The sequence below is a fragment of the Schistocerca piceifrons genome, chromosome 9 (assembly GCF_021461385.2).
Source record: "Schistocerca piceifrons isolate TAMUIC-IGC-003096 chromosome 9, iqSchPice1.1, whole genome shotgun sequence".
Lineage (NCBI taxonomy): Eukaryota > Metazoa > Arthropoda > Insecta > Orthoptera > Acrididae > Schistocerca > Schistocerca piceifrons.
Window position 1 is genome coordinate 190,072,382 of NC_060146.1, and position 19,520 is coordinate 190,091,901.

Genomic DNA, 19,520 nt, shown 5'->3' on the forward strand with positions numbered 1-19,520 from the left:
AGAATGTGATACACATCCAGCTTTCAAGAAGATAGATCATCTTTAACATTACAAAGAAGACATTTTATCTTTGTTGACAGGTGCGCAACGCAATGGATGTCATGTTGCCAGGGACACCTAACACGGGGAGAAAACCTGAAGGATTACATGTGTGTTGCCATTATTGCTTTAAAACTTATGTTTCCAGCAGAAATTTATTTACATCAGTAGGCCACCCAGCAGGAAAAATAATGAGAAAAATCACACATAAATATGTGCAGTGTTGCCGACAGTTTCTGAGGCGCAATTATTTAAAACATCTTGTCTTTCCCCACATTGGCCCTTTGAATGTACATCTGCAGGGACACAAAGGGATGGAGTGACAGATTTTAGCACTCTGGTTGTCTAAGTTCTGAAATCTGGAGCAAACAACAAGCACATTTACATTTTGTTGTGTTATGTATGCTACAAGTATTTTCTGCATTCTGTGAAGACCAGTGTGTCAATACATGGCCATATGGTGATTTAAGCCAGCTTAGGCCACGGAGGCTTCAGCCTGTGCGACAAAGTGTCGTCAACAGTTATACAGTGGCAGGCAGCACAGCTTTACCTTCTGAGCACCGGAGAAGCAGTGGTAGTACGACGACACATACGTCATGACAGCACGCTCGTCTGGCATCGCGGTGTTGACGAGATCTGCAGTGGCACAGCAAGGCAATGCAGCAAATAAAGCAGGCAGTTAGTTGAATACTTCACTCATCAGGCATTCCAACTGCAGAAACAAACTATAAGGATGAGCGAAAAAACTTGGCAGACAGCCTGGCACGCGAAAGCACATATCACTCTTTGCAAATCACTATTTTTTTATTTGTTTTTCCTTTCTCTTCTGAATTGACTCTTTACTTGTGGAAACTGAAAGCACATTGTTAAAGTGCATAAAAGGTGCTACGTTCATAGTTAAGGTCCCACCATTTATGGTTACGAAATATCAGAAGAAACAGGCCCAAACTACCATTCTAATCTGATTATCTGATGATAATGATTTGAAACTTTTAGTTTTTTTTTAAGTTTCCCTCACCCCTTAAGACCTCCCTCTTTGGCCTACTGATTAGTAGTTTGTATCACAAAGTAAAATCATCTCATGTGACCAGCAAAGTAAGAGACCCATAAATTGATTTTGATAGGACAATTATGAAGGGCACCACAAGATTGCCAAACACCGATTAATTTCTCAACTTCACATAATTCCATAATTGTGAGACACCAAAGTTTTCACAAGTGCTATGATACAAACAAGCATTTATTTTGTGATACTGTCAAAGCTTTATGTCTTCTTTTATCTACCAAGGCAATTACATGCATTTTAAAAAGACCTACACTTTAAAAAAATATATTGGGGTCCCTGGAAAGATGAGTAGCACAATACGAAACTGACTGGATGCATTTTGCCAAAAGTGATGGGTAATGCTTACATGGCAAGGGAAACAAAACTGTACTGTAACAGCAGACTTGGTTTGTCTGTTTAGTGTAATGCACACCTACTTAGACAAAAAGACTTTACAGCAAACTATAACACGCATAATATCAATTTTCAAGTCTTGCAAAGAGTTCTCAAATGTTATGAAATTTTATACTCCTACAGTAAAAACTTGTTGCTTCAGTATATTACTAGATAAAAAAATTACCACCATTGACCATACAGCATAGTTATTTCCATTTGGGGAACTAACCTTAGTGAAAAATCTTCATTGGATACCTTCAAACATTCAGTAGATGTTAGACTGACTGTTTATGGGCCTAAATACAGTGGGATGGCCATATTGTAATTACAATATTTATTTCTCATTTAACTATAGCTATAATTTCATATTTACAGCACATAGTTCTTAAGTGAAAGATTCCTTTAAAAATGTCTTCAGTAGTAATATGTAACTTTGTGCTTGTCCAAGCTGACAGCCACTGTTATGGGTTACAAAACATCCAAACAAAAAAATGTCACACATTAATAAAGGTTACACTAAAAAAGGGGTCACTTAAAGATATATTCATATAATCAAACAGATACAGCAAATCAATTCACACAGCACTCTTCATGTCCGGTTCTACTCGCCATGCTGTAAGATAGCAGTTAGTTCGTTAATACCAGATTCAGGAAGGCAGTATTTTTACAGATTATTAATGAAAATAAACAGGTTGCATAGCATTCACAAGGGCAATGCAGTGATATTATATACATTAAACCTTCCCTCCAGCAGCATAATTCCGCAATTTCAAGAGATCCTGTCTAAAGTTGTTCAAAGAAGTTCACATTTTAGAATTAGCAAACCACCTGCTATTTCTAAGGTGAGTTTGTCTAATGAGGTGTATTCTAAACACATTGTAAAGCTCCTGTTCAGAAACTGAAAGCCTATTTCCCATCCACATACAAACTGGTGTCTAACCTTCTGTTGTCCATGTTGGACTGTGGTTTGGAAACTGCAGCTGATTTAATTTGTTTTTTATGTCATAAACAATCATCTGTAGCAGTCAGTCTTATATCCTCTGAAGAGGAGTTTTGAATTGGGGGAGGAGACCAAACAGAGACGTCATCGGTCTCATCAGATTAGGGAAGAATGGGGAAGGAATTGGCCATGCTCTTTCAAAGGAACCATCCTGGCATTTGTCTGAAGCGATTTACGGAAATCATGGAAAAGTTAATCAGGATGGCCAGACGCAGGTTTCAACCGTTAACCTTCCGAACGCAAGTCCAGTGTGCTAATCACTGCACTACCTCACTCAGTGATGAGTTTTGAGAGCTTACCCCTTCATGTTCATGTTCATCTTCATGTAGTTTACATTAGAGTACTGTTGGCTGGATGTACCCAGTTGTCTGTTTTACACTTCATTTTGAAGATGTTCCAGCAGAAAGAACACTGAGAGTTGTTATAAATATACATTCTCACCATTAAATGGTGCACAAACATGAAACAACAACAAAAAACAGTCAAGAGATTGCACAGATGTAGGTGGAAAGGGAAAAATGGCACAAGAAAGGAAAAACAAAAATCTGTACAAACTGTAACTGTTTTCTGTTGTTGTTGTTGTTGTTGTTGTTGTTGTTGTTGTTGTTGTTTCATGTCTGTGTAGCATTTAATGGCGAGAATGAATATTTACAACAATTCTCAGGGTTCTTTTTGCTGAAAACCTTCAAAATGAAGTTCATAACAGGAAGCTGGCTGCATCCAGCTAACAATATGATAATGTAATCCACCTAAAGAGAGAATAAGCCCTCAAAATACATTGTGGGACAACAGTAGCCGACACTAATAATCGTTTTAATTTCAAATTTGATTTGAATTGGTATCTTCCGAATTGAAAAATTGCAGTAAATATTCTTAGAAAAATTGCAAAGCATTTCTAAAAATCTCACAAATGTTCTAAGAAGAAAGCAAAATAGACACGGCACTGTAAAGTTAAGTTTTGTTAAAACGCCACGAAATTTTCCGTAATGAAAGCAATCATTCCTGGTTGGATGAACATTTGTTCGCACAAAACCAAATTTTATAACTTGCTACTACAGGAGTTAACCTCATTTCCCTAAATTGCAGTCACATGCTGTGGCAAATACGGAAGTTTCATGCTGCTGGAGTGAAGGCTAAGGCATAGGCTGGGCAGACACACGGGGGTGGGGCCGCGCCACGGTGGGGCGGAGTTACCTGCTGCGCCCCCTGGAATGCATGGTAGTAGCACGACACGTACGTCATGATGGCGCGCTCGTCCGGTTTTGGTGTGTTGATCAGGTCTGCAAGAACAAGGACGCTCTGAATCCAGACACTGCTAGTCTGTCATCACACTCTCCTCAATAGGCATACTGTTGTTTGCATCAGGACATTCATTCCACAGAGGGCCTAAGAAGTTCTGAGTAACTATGGTAGCTGCTTCTCCATGTCAAGTTGAATTGTTCACCCCCCCCCCCCCCCCCAAAATAAAAAATAATAATAATAATAATTTTGTATGGGGAAGGTCAGTCCATTCACTTTCTCCACTGTAATTTTAATTTCTTAAACTATTTAGAAAGCTGTAATTTGTAATATAACTTTTCCCTTTTTTCTGATTATACCCTTAAAAAAGGTTCAAGTAGTTCTGTGTCATCAACTGGAGGTGCAACAGATGAGTGGTACAGAATGAATGTTGATCAGCAGTTAACACGCCGAACTACTTGGAAGAATAGTTTTCACAGCATGCTTCAGCCCTCTGAATATTGACTACATTAAATCTCGTGTAAGGTTCATACATTTTGCTACATTCATTTCAGTGTCAGCCAATGAAACAATACACTTGGGAATAAATGCTCTGAAAAAGAGGTGTCTCTGATTCACATATGTAAGGACACTTGCTGTAGAATAAAATATCCTATAATTTGAAATACATTTTCCAAACTTTTGTCTTCACAAACAAAAATATTTTGACCAGTATGTTATGAAACAATTATTACACAAACAGGGAACCAGATCCCGCCATAGTTTACATCCGATCAGCAATGACATCTGTATTCTATCAAGGCTATCTATCAATATCGTGTGGTTTACCATTAGCTATCAAGCTAAAACATCAATTAAAAAAGTACCTGTAATAAAAAAACAGTCATTTAATGTTACTGTAGTGGTTATAATTTACTGCAGGAAATGATACAACTGTCAAAAAATGTAACTTCTGGGAACTTGGGTATGTACAGAGTGAGTCATAAATGAGTAAAATTATTCCAAGGACTTCTTGCTCCTATGTGCAACATGTTAACAAAAATTTATTTCCTCACCCTCCCCCCACCCTCTCCTGCAACTATTGTTTACAAAATAAAGGAAAAACAGATGACTGGGAAGATAAAGGGAAAAATCTTATCTCATTACAGATTACTAGTATTTGCATGAGAACTTTTGAACAGCACTTTGCCAACAGTGGCAGAATGTTCAGTCTTCTGCAAAACAAATCTGCAGCTGCAAACGCAAAGAGTGGCCAACAGACTATTACTATGTATGCAATTTGTGTCTTCAGGTCACTCTTTTTTCTTAGCTTGTTCTGGCACACAGTAACAATCACAAGTTCCCTACGTATTTCTGAAATCCACGAGATTCTGTTGCATTGCCATTTACTGGTGTAGGAACATGGGAAGACAAACAATTTTGCGTTTGCAGCTCAAAGTGTAACACTACACGTGAAATATTTTCCCTTATTAATGATTCAGCCTCTATATTTAAAAAAGAGAACTGTGTTGTCTTTTTCCAGTGCTCCTGTTTTCTTTACGTATTTTGTAATTTTGCTGTATTGTCTGCCCCCCAACCTATGTCGTCCTTTTCTCATCCACTGTTAATATCAGTACAATGTAAAGTGTGTAAGTATGAATACAATAGCCTGTTCAGAAAAATAAAGGTTTCTAATGTAACTTCAACTGACAGTCAAACCTGTTTAATCACAGAATGACTAAGCTCTGGTAAACTTGTTTACAACGTGTATAATGCTAAATAATGTACTAAGAAAGAAACACTAGTACAACAAACATACCATCAGGATCCAACATGCGAGGTATGTCCAGGTACTTCTCAGCAACATCGAACGCTGTGTTCAAGTTCTCCAGTGGGTTGTCCTTTGACAGCTTGTGGTAGTCAATAAGGTCAGGGCGGTGACGGTGGATCAGAGCGCAGAAGGCCAGACCATCTTTGAAGCTGCAAGGAGAAATGTTTCATTGAATTTCAGTCTAGGCATTAAGTTTCAGAACACCACTCATAAAATTATAATTTGCTTTTCCTTGGCATACTGTAGCTGTCAGCATCACACACACACACACACACACACACACACACACACACACACACACACACACACACACACACACACAGAGAGAGAGAGAGAGAGAGAGAGAGAGAGAGAGAGAGAGAGAGAGAGAGAGAGAGAGTTTCACAAGTAGTTAAAGAACACATCTGAAATAGATAGGTTAACTACAAATTACTTGTTATCAGTCACCAGATTGTAATCTATCTTCAGGTAGCAAACAAACAACACTACTGCTGCTGCAGCTACCCCAGAACCACCACCAAAAAAAATGATGTGCATCTAAATTTTAAAGTGAAATGTGCTCTCATATATTGGGAGAAATATATTCCAGAAATAGGAAGTTGTTTGGCAGTTCATAATGTCATGCTTATATCATTATCTATTGTTTTGTGTACGTATTTTGAAAATCATGATTTGGCACACTATCTGTAATTCACTTAATTGAAACTACCAATTTCAAGCAACAGAGCTTCTCCTCATTTCTTTTTATGCATGAGGAAAATATGTTGTTTCAATAAAGTGAGACACAGCTATTGTGTCAAATCACGAGTTTCCACAAATACTTAAAACCTGTAAATTATTTTCACCTAACAAATTTTTATTCCCATTATTTTAAAACTTACACCAGTTTCAGAGAATCATTTGAAAATGGCTAAGCAACCAAAATAGTGCAATAATGCAAGCCACATATAATGATATTTAGATCTATCAAATAGCAGCCAGTGAGAAAGAATGCTGTCAGTCAGACAATTTGTAGTGACCGTAGATCTTGTTTCATTTAAAACCTTATTTCTGTGTATGTGTCACACCATGGCTAGGTTAAAAGAATGAACATCGGTTCCCTAATACAGTAATCACCTTGCCAAACAATGTGTCTCAAACGCACAATAACACCATTTTCTGCATGCTATTAAGTATTTCATTTTGCTTCTCCAGAGTTCACAACAATTTTTGCTCCTCGGTGCCTGTAATGTTATTGTAGAGTTCTTCGTGCTTATATTTGTAAGGAAATATGGAAGAGAAATAAAAAACCACTGTAAAAAATATTTTAATTTCCACACGAAAAGGTAACATTTGTTAATTGCGTACCATATTTACATTCCAGGTTACGAATGTTGCTCAGTGTAATGACCATCTGTATCCACAACAGCCTTGAGCCCCACTAGACATACCATTTCACAACTGTTTGCAGTGCTTTCTGAACAGTGGACCATAGAATGGCCAGTTGTCACGACACAGTTCATGCACCGCTTGAAGACCGCACATGGCATCCAGCATACTCTCAGCCGTGGCAACAGTAACTTCAACTATTTGTGGCACAATTGGCTATCAGCCTCTCCCAGGAGCAACTCCCAAATTGCCAGTTAATTCACACTTCTGAATCTTGCTCTTCAACCTCGCTGCAGAAAGTGGATTTCTCCACATTCCTTTAATGCACTGATACTCATGAAGAGCAGCGGCACTATTGTTGCTGTTTTGATAAAACAGCTTTACGTCATATGTCATCGCCTACTGGGTTTTGCAACTGTTCGCACCCATTTGAAGAGACCACTGAACTGAGGCAGCAGGAATGTTGTAACTGAGTCAGCCTAAATCCAATGACTCCAGCAGCCACCTAATAACCATGAATGAGTGCTGCATGTATCACTGTGAACTTGAGACAAAGGAATTAAGCAAACAATGGAAACTTGTGGGTTGAACAGTGCCAAAATCATAAAAAAACCACACAAACATCAAGCACAGCAATGCATAGTGTTTTTGGGGAATGCCATCGCATGGTGCTTACGGATTATGCTCATAAGGGTGCAACCACCACAGGTGCACACTAGAAAAAATCTGACACTGTTACAGGAGGCTGTCAAGACAAAAAGTCATGGGAAGCTGTACGAGAGGGTGCTTTTGCGCCAGACAACATCCCTGCTCATTCTGTACACAATACAGTCACATATGTTGCTTATTAGAGCTATCACATTTTGCCTCAACCCGCCTCCCCCATGTTGTTCTGACTTTAAGCGCAGTGACTAATTCCTCTTTCCTTGGATGAAGACGACATTGCGTGGGAGGCATTTTGAGACCAACAATGAGGTTACAGTTGACACACAGCATTTCCTGAACAGCCGAGATCACCATCAAGTCATCCGTCACTGAGAAACGAGCGTCACATTGATGGGTGAATATGGAGAGGAATACCGTATTTACTCGAATTTAAGCTGCACTCGAATCTAAGCCGCACCTGAAAAATGAGACTCGAAATTAAGGAAAATAAAAAAATTCCCGAATCTAAGCCGCACCTGAAATTTGAGACTCGAAATTGAAGGGGAGAGAAGTTTTAGGCCACACCTCCAAAGCAAAACAAAGTTGGTCCATTGCAATATGAGACACAATTTAGGTCGAATGAATGACGATACAGCTACAGTAGTTTGGTTCGAGCCGTAAGCTTAGCAGTTAAGCTTTACCAGGTAACCATTCCTATGCGTCAGGCGCTCCGTCCATATTTATATGGGTACCCTTCGTTTTTCACGTGCTTTGTCTGGTTTGAATTGATTGCTTATTTTTCTTTGATCTGATAAGTGCTGTTCTCTTTGTTATAGGTGTTTACGTCACTCTGAGCTGAAAATGCATTACTGTACTGTGTCACGCATTGTTTGTCGCATTCTGGTAATGAATGTTTATGACCTGTTGCCGCTCGCGGCATGGTTTGCTTTTGTGCGTGGTGCGTGCTACCGCCGCTTACAATTTAAAAAAAAAAAAAAAAAAAAAAAAAGAGGAATTGTCCCAGTTGCGAAACAATGGCAAGAGACTGCTATTTGTTGTTATTTACACTGCTGCTTTCTTTGTTAATGATCAACAAGAACCAAGTAATAAACTGCGTATGATAGAATATGTTCTGAACGAGAGTTTAGCGAAAAGTTTTCTCCGTTTGAAAATCTTTGCAGACGCCTCTTTAGTACATTACTTTCTGCACAGAAATTAGAGTCATCTTAGATTCAAAACTCTAGTCAATTGCCATGCTTCATTTCTGACTGTATCCCTATTAGGCATAAGAATAATACGAATATAAACATGATATGATATGTGTATACTTCCGCGTTTGCTGTTGTCTCACTCTAGTTTCGTAGTTTATTAGCCAGACAGGATTTAAATGAGACAGAAGCAAACACGAAAGAATACATGGCAAAATGTTTATATTCGTATTATTCTTATGGTGAAGACAATACTGCATGTGATTCACAAAAGTTCACATTAGCAACCATCTCTTCTCACAGGTAGGAAAAAATTCAGAACGTAGAATTGGCCATACAAACATCGCAAACAGTCTTGCCAGCCGGACTTTCGTAGTACATTGAAAAGCTGCTACATTCGAAGATGAACAATACAGAATTTGTATTTACTTCGTTGGATAATGTATGAAAATGCAGTGGTCAAAATTCGGGGAGGAGAAAAAAGCTCGTCTTCTGCCTTTTTTTAAATTTATTTACTGACGCAGAGGTTTTGGCGCCAGTATTTATCTTTGTGCCTGCAAAGCATGCCTGTGTAGCGCTAAACATATTCGATGGCAGAAGTTAGTTGTGGCGGCACCTACCAACATATTTCAGAACTTCCGCTTACTTTGCACTCGATTCTAAGCCGCAGGCGGTTTTTTGGTTTACAAAAACTGGAAAAAAAGTGCGGCTTAGAATCGAGTAAATACGGAAACCCTATCAAGTTTCACAGTCACAGTTTTGTTTCTTCAAGTTGATTAATTTTTTTTTCTGTAACTACCTCTCTTGTAGCATAAAAACAGGAAATAAAATCACACGCATGTCTCAGTGAGTGGTCAGTTGTCCAGCACTACAGTTGCAGCAAAGTACGCGAGTGCATTTATAACACATTTACAGAAAACAGATGTCAAGTGTCGAGCCCTCACCTGAGGTGGAAGTTCTGCACATTGACGTTCTTGTAGGGCGCAGTCTTGCGCTGGCACCACAGCAGCAACCCCTCCTTGGCCGTCATCTCTTCCACCGAGATGTCCTGGATGGCGAAGCGTAGGATGATGGTCCAGATCATACCCAACGTCATCTTCAGGTTGCCGTCCACAATTTCTGCGAGAAAGAAGAAGACATTACGTTTGACAGGCCATTATTCACCACCTTACACACACACACACACACACACACACACACACACACACACACACACACACACACACACACACACACACACACACACACACACACACACACATCGTGGCACACAAATTAGCCAGACTATATTGAGAATAAGAGGACTTATTGACTTCCAACAGACTACACATAACTTCAAGCCTTTTTTTAAACTTTTCCATTAGTATATGGGTGAACAATCCAAAACAATAAAAACAACATAATTAAAGTTTTGCATCTTCAACCTTGAAGGTTTTTAAATGCTTAACATCAAGTATTTAAGACATTAATTCATTTGTAAAGTAATGAGATGTTTGAATCTGTTTTATACTTGGGAGTTAGATTCCTGAAAGAATGCTTAAGGTAGGCTGTCACTACAAAATTGACACTGAATTCCAAGAATCTTGAAATTTCAGTTGTTCAGAGTTCTGTGGCGCTCTCCAACAAGTCAAACAACCACGTGACCATTTGTTCTGCACTCCTGCGTATACATTCAACATCCCCTGTTAGACCTATTTGAAATGGATCCCATGTATTTCAGCAATATTCCAGAATGGGTTACAAAAGCATTTTGTATGCAATGCGTACATGACCTGGCAGACAATTTTAACAGAAACTTCAGACTTACTGCAGATGCTCCAATTATTTATAATGAAGTAGTGTCTGAAAAATTCATTCACATCTTGCTAACATTATGAAGTTGTTCGCCAAAAGCAGCAACTCACTTTAAACGTTCAGATATGTAAAACTGTGCCCGTCACAAAATGTACATTGGCAGTGACTATAATGTCAATGGGTCTTATTTGGAATCACTCAACTCATACAAATACCTGGGTGTAACAATCTGCAGAGATGTGAAATGGAATGATCATATAGGCTCATAGGTAAAGCAGAAGGCAGAATTCAGTTCTTTGGAGAGTTACTGCAAAAATTCAATCTACAAAATAAAATTGCTTACAAAACACTCATGCATACTATCGTATAAGATTGCTCAAGTGTATGGTATCCGTAATGGGGGATATTGAAAATATACAGTGATGGATGGCAAGAATTATAACAGGCCAGTTTGACAAGCGGAAAAGTGTTACAGAGATACTGCTGATACTGAACTCGCACACACTTTAAGATACATGCAAACTACCCTTCAAAACCAGAATTAACTGAAGAGTCTGGAAATATACTTCAGAATCCAACATGTCACTGCCATACGGTCTGCAAAAACTAGATGAAACTACTCACTGCATGACAAGGCACTTAAGCTCTCAGTCTTTCTGCAGTCTATTAGCTAATGGAACAGGATGAAACCCCTAATAGGTGGTACAATGAGAAATATCATCTGCCATGCACTTGACAGTGCTTTGCAAAGTGTCACTGCAGATGTTGACATACTTGTTGGGTCGACTGCTAGGTGCAAGATGCTTTGGTCATGCCTCAGCTGCTCCATCCCAATACATTCGTTACCTCTACATGTTTTTCTGCTATGTCCTTTAGACAGGCTCTGGGACAGTTAGGAGTATTATTTACAATATTTACAGTATTTACATTCATGTGAGATTTTTTTTATTGCATATACAAAAAAGTTTAGAATTGTCTCATATTGGTACATTCTCTCAAAGCAAGACTAAATGGTATTATTTACTACTGAAGTTGGCACATTTTGAAGCATCGGAGTTAACAAATAGCTAAACCATTTTCTTCACAATAAAACTTTGTTTCGGAACAAAATTTTTCCAACAGACTACGTATGTTAACTACCGTTTCCAATGATCTGGTAAATATGAGAACACAGCAAGTCTTGAAATGCATTCTGGACATTTGCCACCTGCCTGTTATCTTTTGCTTCAAGTGAAAATTTCTCTAATTACATTCAAATGAAATGATTGGTAATTCACTTTTACATCTTTCCAACAATTCCTGCATTTGCAAAATGTCTCAAGATCCACAAACAACTGTCATTTGTGTTTACTTGAACTTTTAGCTCTGATTTGGATCCATCAAATGGAGACTTACTTGTATTTGTATTTACTTTTCCCATTTCACTAATGTTTGGCTGTTGGCTGCTTTGCTGCTTCATCTGATGACAATGACTGTAGGCCTGCAAAGAGCGGCATTTGTCTTCTCGATTTCGTAGCCGCTGTAGTAGTAATTACAGACTGAGGTGACTGACAAGGATTTAGTGTAAATTATTCACAAAAGACTCTTCTTCTGAAGCTGTCTCTGTTGATGAACATAGTGATTCTTCAAAATCACTCTCCATTAGCATCTGCATTGCCCCATCAGAATTCAGGAGTTTTTCACACACCATTACGATTCAATATAATGATTATATGAGAATAAACCACAGTAAGATTAAAATGATGGCCTGAAGTACTGAAGAACAATATATACCTCTAACAGTGGGAATTGGGAGATAAGAGCCAAAAAAGTGATAGAGGAGTTTACTTATTTGGTAAACAGGATCACAAAGGATGATAGACGCTGGAAATAAATTGTGAGCATAATACAGCAGGCCAAAATTGCAATTTAATTTTAGAAAAAATTCACCTGTAAGAACATTAGTCTGGAAACAAGACAACGGATTGTGAATGCATTTGTTTGGAGTGTGGTCCTGCAACCTTGTGAAACCTGGATGGTAAGAAAATGGGAGACGATGGCTACAAGCAGTGGAGATTTGGTGCTAAGGAACGATGTTGAACATCAGATACAGAGACAGAGACAGATTCAACCATAAAGACGTGTTGAGAAGAATATGGGAAACCAGATCTCTCTGGATGCACGTCCAAACAAAAAGAGACTAACTCATAAACTCATTCTGAGACACGTTAACATCATAGGAACAGTAGCAGTGGAGCTACTGAGGGAAGAAATCACTGGGGAGAAGTACGGATGCCATGTCTGCCACAGATTACGAGTGATGTAGGGTGCTCTACATATAAGGAAATGAAGAGGAAGCCAGACAGAAGTACGAAATAGTATACTGATGAAAACCAATCTCAATTTTGGACAATAAGTAAGAGGAACAGAAAATTTATTATTATTATTATTATTATTATTATTATTTCCTGTCTCAGACATTATGTCTGGTTAAAAATGGAAAGTGATGCGAACCTTGATCAAGCGTGACTTCCTTTTAACTGTACGGTATATGTTACATCGCATTTAGGAACTTTCGGGTAATTGAACATGTATCAATAATTACAGATTTCTGTAGTTGGATATATAAGTTTGGATGTAGCTGTATTGCATTGATGTACTGGTGGATATTGTGTGGTATGACTCCTGTAGTTGATAGTATAATTGGTAGAATGTCAACTTTATCCTGATGCCACGTATCCTTGACTTCCTCAGCCAGTTGGACGTATTTTTCAATTTTTTCTCCTGTTTTCTTTTGTATATTTGTTGTATTGGGTATGGATATATCGATTAGTTGTGTTAATTTCTTCTTTTTATTGGTGAGTATGATGTCAGGTTTGTTATGTGGTGTTGTTTTACCTGTTATAATGGTTCTGTTCCAGCATAATTTGTATTCATCATTCTCCAGCACATTTTGTGGTGCATACTTGTATGTGGGAACATGTTTTATAAGTTTATGTTGTAAGGCAAGCTGTTGATGTATTATTTTTGCTACATTGTCATGTCTTATGGTGTATTCTGTATTTGCTAGTATTGTAGATCCGCTTGTGATGTGATCTACTGTTTCTATTTGTTGTTTGCAAAGTCTGCATTTATCTGTTGTGGTATTGGGATCTTTAATAATACGCTTGCTGTAATATCTGGTGTTTATTGTTTGATCCTGTATTGCAATCATGAATCCTTCCGTCTCACTGTATATATTGCCTTTTCTTAGCCACGTGTTGGATGCGTCTTGATCGATGTGTGGCTGTGTTAGATGATACGGGCGCTTGCCATGTAGTGTTTTCTTTTTCCAATTTACTTTCTTCGTATCTGTTGATGTTATGTTATCTAAAGGGTTGTAGAAGTGGTTATGAAATTGCAGTGGTGTAGCCGATGTATTTATATGAGTGATTGCTTTGGTTATTTTGCTAGTTTCTGCTCGTTCTAGAAAGAATTTTCTTAAATTGTCTACCTGACCATAATGTAGGTTTTTTATATCGATAAATCCCCTTCCTCCTTCCTTTCTGCTTAATGTGAATCTTTCAGTTGCTGAATGCATGTGATGTATTCTATATTTGTGGCATAGTGCTTCTAGGTCTGTGTTACTCCATTTCACTACTCCAAATGAGTAGGTCAATATTGGTATAGCATAAGTATTTATAGCTTTTGTCTTGTTTCTTGCTGTCAATTCTGTTTTCAGTATTTTTGTTAGTCTTTGTCAATATTTTTCTTTTAGTTCTTCTTTAATATTTGTATTACCTATTCCTATTTTTTGTCTGTATCCTAGATATTTATAGGCATCTGCTTTTTCCATCACTTCTATGCAGTCGCTGTGGTTATCCAATATGTAATCTTCTTGTTTAGTGTGGTTTCCCTTGACTATGCCATTTTTCTTACATTTGTCTGTTCCAAAAGCCATATTTATATCATTGCTGAATACTTCTGTTATCTTTAGTAATTGGTTGAGTTGTTGATTTGTTGCTGCCAGTAGTTTTAGATCATCCATGTATAGCAAATGTGTAATTTTGTGTGGGTATGTTCCAGTAATATTGTATCCATAATTTGTATTATTTAGCATGTTGGATAGTGGGTTCAGAGCAAGGCAGAACCAGAAAGGACTTAATGAGTCTCCTTGGTATATTCCACACTTAATCTGTATTGGCTGTGATGCGATATTATTTGAATTTGTTTGGATATTAAGCATGGTTTTCCAATTTTTCATTACTATGTTTAGGAACTGTATCAATTTAGGATCTACTTTGTATATTTCCAATATTTGTAGTAACCATGAGTGGGGAACACTATCAAAAGCTTTTTGGTAATCAATGTATGCATAGTGTAGCGACCTTTGTTTAGTTTTAGCTTGATATGTCACCTCTGTATCTATTATCAGTTGCTCTTTACATCCTCGTGCTCCTTTGAAACAGCCTTTTTGTTCTTCATTTATAATTTTGTTCTGTGTTGTATGTGTCATTAATTTCTGTGTAATGACTGAAGTTAATATTTTGTAGATTGTTGGTAGGCATGTTATGGGGCGATATTTAGCTGGGTTTGCTGTGTCTGCTTGATCTTTAGGTTTCAGATAAGTTATTCCATGTGCAAGTGTATCAGGGAATGTGTATGGGTCTGCAATGTAACTGTTAAATAATTTAGTTAGATGTGAATGTGTTGAGGTGAATTTCTTTAGCCAGAAATTTGCTATTTTATCTTTTCCAGGGGCTTTCCAATTGTGAGTAGAATTAATTGCTTGCGTGACTTCATGTTGCAAAATTATCACTTCAGGCATTTGTGGTATCATCTTGTACGTATCTGTTTCTGCTTGTATCCACCGTGCATGCCCGTTATGTTGTGCCGGGTTTGACCATATGTTGCTCCAGAAGTGTTCCATGTCTGTTATGTTTGGTGGATTGTCTATTTTAATGTGTGTGTTATCTATTGTCTGGCAAAATCTGTTTTGGTTTGTGTTGAATGTTTGGTTTTGTTTCCTTCTATTTTCACTTTTTTTGTATTTTCTAAGTCATTTGGCCAATGCTTGTAATTTCTGCTTCTTTTCATCCAATTGCTCTATCGCTTCTTGTTGTGAGATTTTACCTAACCTTTTTCGTTTTTTGTCTGATATTTCATTTCTTATAAATTGTGTTAGCTGTCCGATGTCTTTCCTCAGTTTTTCTATTCTGATCTGTAGCCTGTGTTGCCATGCTGGTTTTGTGGGTTTCTTCTGTGTGTTGGTTGGTTCTGATCTCTGCCTAGTGTGTATATTTAGTGTAGTGGGTGCTCCTACATAAACCAGTAGTTGTGACTCTTCCATAGTTGTATTTTCATTTATTTTGTTGTGTATGATTGTGTTGGTAGTTGTTATTGTTGTTTTGACTTGTGGGTTATTTGGTGGTCTGTGCAAGAATGGTCTAATGTCTGTATTCATGTCTTTGTATTCCATATATGTCAGCTGAAATTTTTCTTCTATATCTAACATGTGTGTCACTTCGTGTTCTATTTGTGCTTGTTCTGGTGGCTGTTCATTTTCCTCTGATTGTTTAATTGATGCTTGTTGTTCTTTGTTTGTTTGCTCTGGGATGTTTCAGTCCATTACTGTATTTTCTTCTTCTTCTGATTGTACATTATTTTGTTCTAGTATTTGTTGTACTTGTTGTTTGATGTTTTCTAGTTCTGACTGGGGTATCCTGTTATTTTTGATTATTACACGGATCTGATCAGCTAGTCGTTGTTCTGTTAAAAATTTTAATTCTGGGTACCTGGTAATAAATGTTGTGTATACTTGTGATCTGTATCCAGTTGTGTTGGTTCCTAAGTTTGTTGCTTGGTAATAACAGAACATGAGGTGGCGGTAAACTTCATCTGACCATCTCATCCTCTCTCTGTCTTCGTTTCCCTTCTAGGGAGGTTGTAGGGAGCATATCCTGCAAAACACCTCTATTTGGATTTGAATTATTTTCCAGTTGGCTAGCAGTGTCGTTACCATTGTGGGCGGGCATAGGGTTCAAGCGTCGTCCCCGACCATGACGGCGCTTGTCCGAGGCTTCTTTAGTTCTGTCCTGAACCAACTAATCACACTAAAAGGGGGGTTAGCCCTATTAGTGGTTTGTTCTTTTCGTTGCCTTTTACGACTGGCAGAACATACCGGAGGCCTATTCTTTTCCCGGGCCTCCACATGGTTTTTTTTTATTATTATTATTACTACTACTACTACCACTACTACTACTACTACTACTATCCAGAAGTAGCACTGCTGTCCAGTGAACCTATTCCTCCACAGCTAAGTGATAAGCACATCCACGTCTAAAAACTTCTACCGAAATAAATCGGACAAACCAAGCTGAACTGCTGCAGCAGTGAATTGCATTCAGGGCAAGGTGCACTTCAACGGCTGTGGCACTAAAAAAAAAAAAAAAGGGTTCAAATGGCTCTATGAGACTTAACTTCTGAGGTCATCAGTTCCCTAGAACTTAAACCTAACTTAATCTAAGGACATCACACACATCCACGCCCGAGGCAGGATTCGAACCTGCGACCGTAGTGGTCGCGCGGTTCCAGACTGTCTGTGGAACTACACTGTATCATTATGATTAAATAGAATTCAAATTTGACTGCAATTCATATTATAATGAACACAACCAATCTGACTTCCATAACAAATCGCCACAATATATTGGCCACACCTGCAACACAATATCTTCTTTGTTACTTCATTCATTACAAAAAATGAAAGTTACATCACATACCACCTCAACCAGTGAAGTTACATTTCGTTTCCATCTCCTCTTCTGGCAACTTCATTTTTAGGTACGGTACATACAATATTGTAGCACCTGTGTTATTCCGATTTACGATGCAAGGTTCCTTCGGACATGCACACATCTCTCAAGGAACAAGCACTGTGCCAACTACAGCCGTTATGAAATACATTAAATGAATTCACCAGTTGCAAATATGGACAACGGTCAGCTGTATACTGGAATGACACAATGAAAATTTGTGTCTGATGGGGTTCGAACCCAGATTTTCCGTTTATCACACAAGCAGTCGCCTTACAATTTGGCTAACCAGGCACATCTTACGGCCATGCCCAAATTTCCATATTTTGTCAACCAATTGTCTAGAACAACATAGAAGTTTTCCACTGGCTGTGAATCTTACTCAGATAGCCAAATGGTAAGGCGACCGCTCGAGATAAGCGGGAAATCTGAGTTCGAGTCCCGGTCCGGCACAAAGTTTCATTGTCGTCACTCCATTATACAGCTGATAGCTCACAATGTTCAGAACTGCGAATACATTAAATGTATTTCATCTTCAGCGTTCCATATCTCAATCAGTTAAAACTGAAACCTTACAGCATCATATTGTTAGCTGTCTGTCTGTAACCTTTTAGACCCTTATTACTCAGTATGAAGCTGAAATTTACGTCACATACTAAGTCTTTTTTGGTGCAAAATATTTAAACTTCTAAGTCAATGCACTCAAGAGATACTGCCATTTACCTAGGATATTTTGATATCTTGCCAGTATCGATAGTGACAACTGTCGAAGATGGTCTTATTCTCGATTCCCAGGGTGGACTACCTTTATAACTTTGTACGGGCTCCTAAGTGCACGAGTATTACTCAGACTTATGTAAATCTTTGTCAGGGAGTGTATATTCATGCACCATGATCCTAGGACCGAAATTCTTCTCTTCGGCTGGCCGAAGTGGCTGTGCGGTTCTAGGTGCTGCAGTCTGGAACCGCGAGACCGCTATGGTCATAGGTTCGAATCCTGCCTCGGGCATGGATGTGTGTGATGTCCTTAGGTTAGTTAGATTTAAGTAGTTCTAAGTTCTAGGGGACTAATGACCTCAGAAGTTGAGTCCCATAGTGCTGAGAGCCACTTGAACCTTCTCTTCGGCCAGTGTTTGTTAATCTGTGTTCCGCTGAACCCTGGGCTTCCGGGAGATCGATCAAAGTTTCAACGAAATTTACATACCTTTTTTTATAATATTTAAGGAAGCACTTAAAAACAAATTTTAACACTCCTATGAAGAAAATATAGCCCTCACTTACACAGACTAATTTAAACAGCCGGTACTAACGAGACACCGGCAGCGAATACGCTGCATTTGTCAAAGACGAGGTGGCAAACTCAACAATGAGAAAACAATAGCACAAGGTGAGACTGTAGCAGGCCAGTGAAATGGCACTACTGCACTCGCATCCACAGCAGTCCGTGTCACTCTGCCGTCTACCTACAGAATGGCGAGCCCTTTATATGCTTCAAATTGCCTAGTTAACCCTTTCACTACCACTGAGATGTATAATGTAACATATTATGTTCCTAAACAGGTCATCAGAGATAAAGTGGTAATATGTTGCATGTTATTGCTACAGAATTCTACAATTTCACCTTGCACCTGTAAGTTGTGCTGTCTTCAAGTTTCATCGCTAACATTCCGTTCCGCATAATCGCACCGAATTCAACTGCGCCTGCAGATAGGCAACCCAATGAACAGACTTCCAAAGCACGTTGCAATCGCGTCTTCTTCGACAATTCCTGTCAATGAACTGCATGCTCCCTTATTCTGACATGTAATCTGAGTTAGAAACTTAGAAAGATGGTATGAAACTTCCTGGCAGATTAAAACTGTATGCCGCACCGAGACTCGAACTCGGGACCTTTGCCTTTCGTGAGCAAGTGCTCTACCAACTGAGCTACCCAAGCACGACACAAGACCTGTCCTCACAGCTTTAATTCCGCCAGTACCTCGTCTCCTACCTTCCAAACTTCACAGAAGCTCTCCTACATACCTCGCAGAACTAGCACTCCTGGGAGAAAGGATATTGCGGAGACATGGCTTAGCCACAGCCTGGGGGATGTTTCCAGAAAGAGATTTTCACTCTGCAGCGGAGTGTGCATTGATATGAAACTTCCTGGCAGATTAAAACCGTGTGCAGACCGAGACTCGAACTCGGAACCTTTGCCTTTCGC

General features: G+C 38.7%; 1 protein-coding gene across 1 annotated transcript in view; it reads right to left on the bottom strand.

Moving 5' to 3' along the window:
• Positions 1-19,520, bottom strand: part of LOC124716890 (alpha-actinin, sarcomeric) — a 498,216-nt gene that overhangs the window by 57,153 nt on the left and 421,543 nt on the right. The window contains exons 3-5 of the mRNA XM_047243442.1: positions 9,695-9,869; positions 5,518-5,678; positions 3,675-3,760 (exon numbers count right to left, since the gene is read on the bottom strand). Of these exons, the coding sequence (XP_047099398.1) occupies positions 3,675-3,760; positions 5,518-5,678; positions 9,695-9,869 (422 nt within the window). The remainder of the gene's footprint in view (positions 1-3,674; positions 3,761-5,517; positions 5,679-9,694; positions 9,870-19,520) is intronic.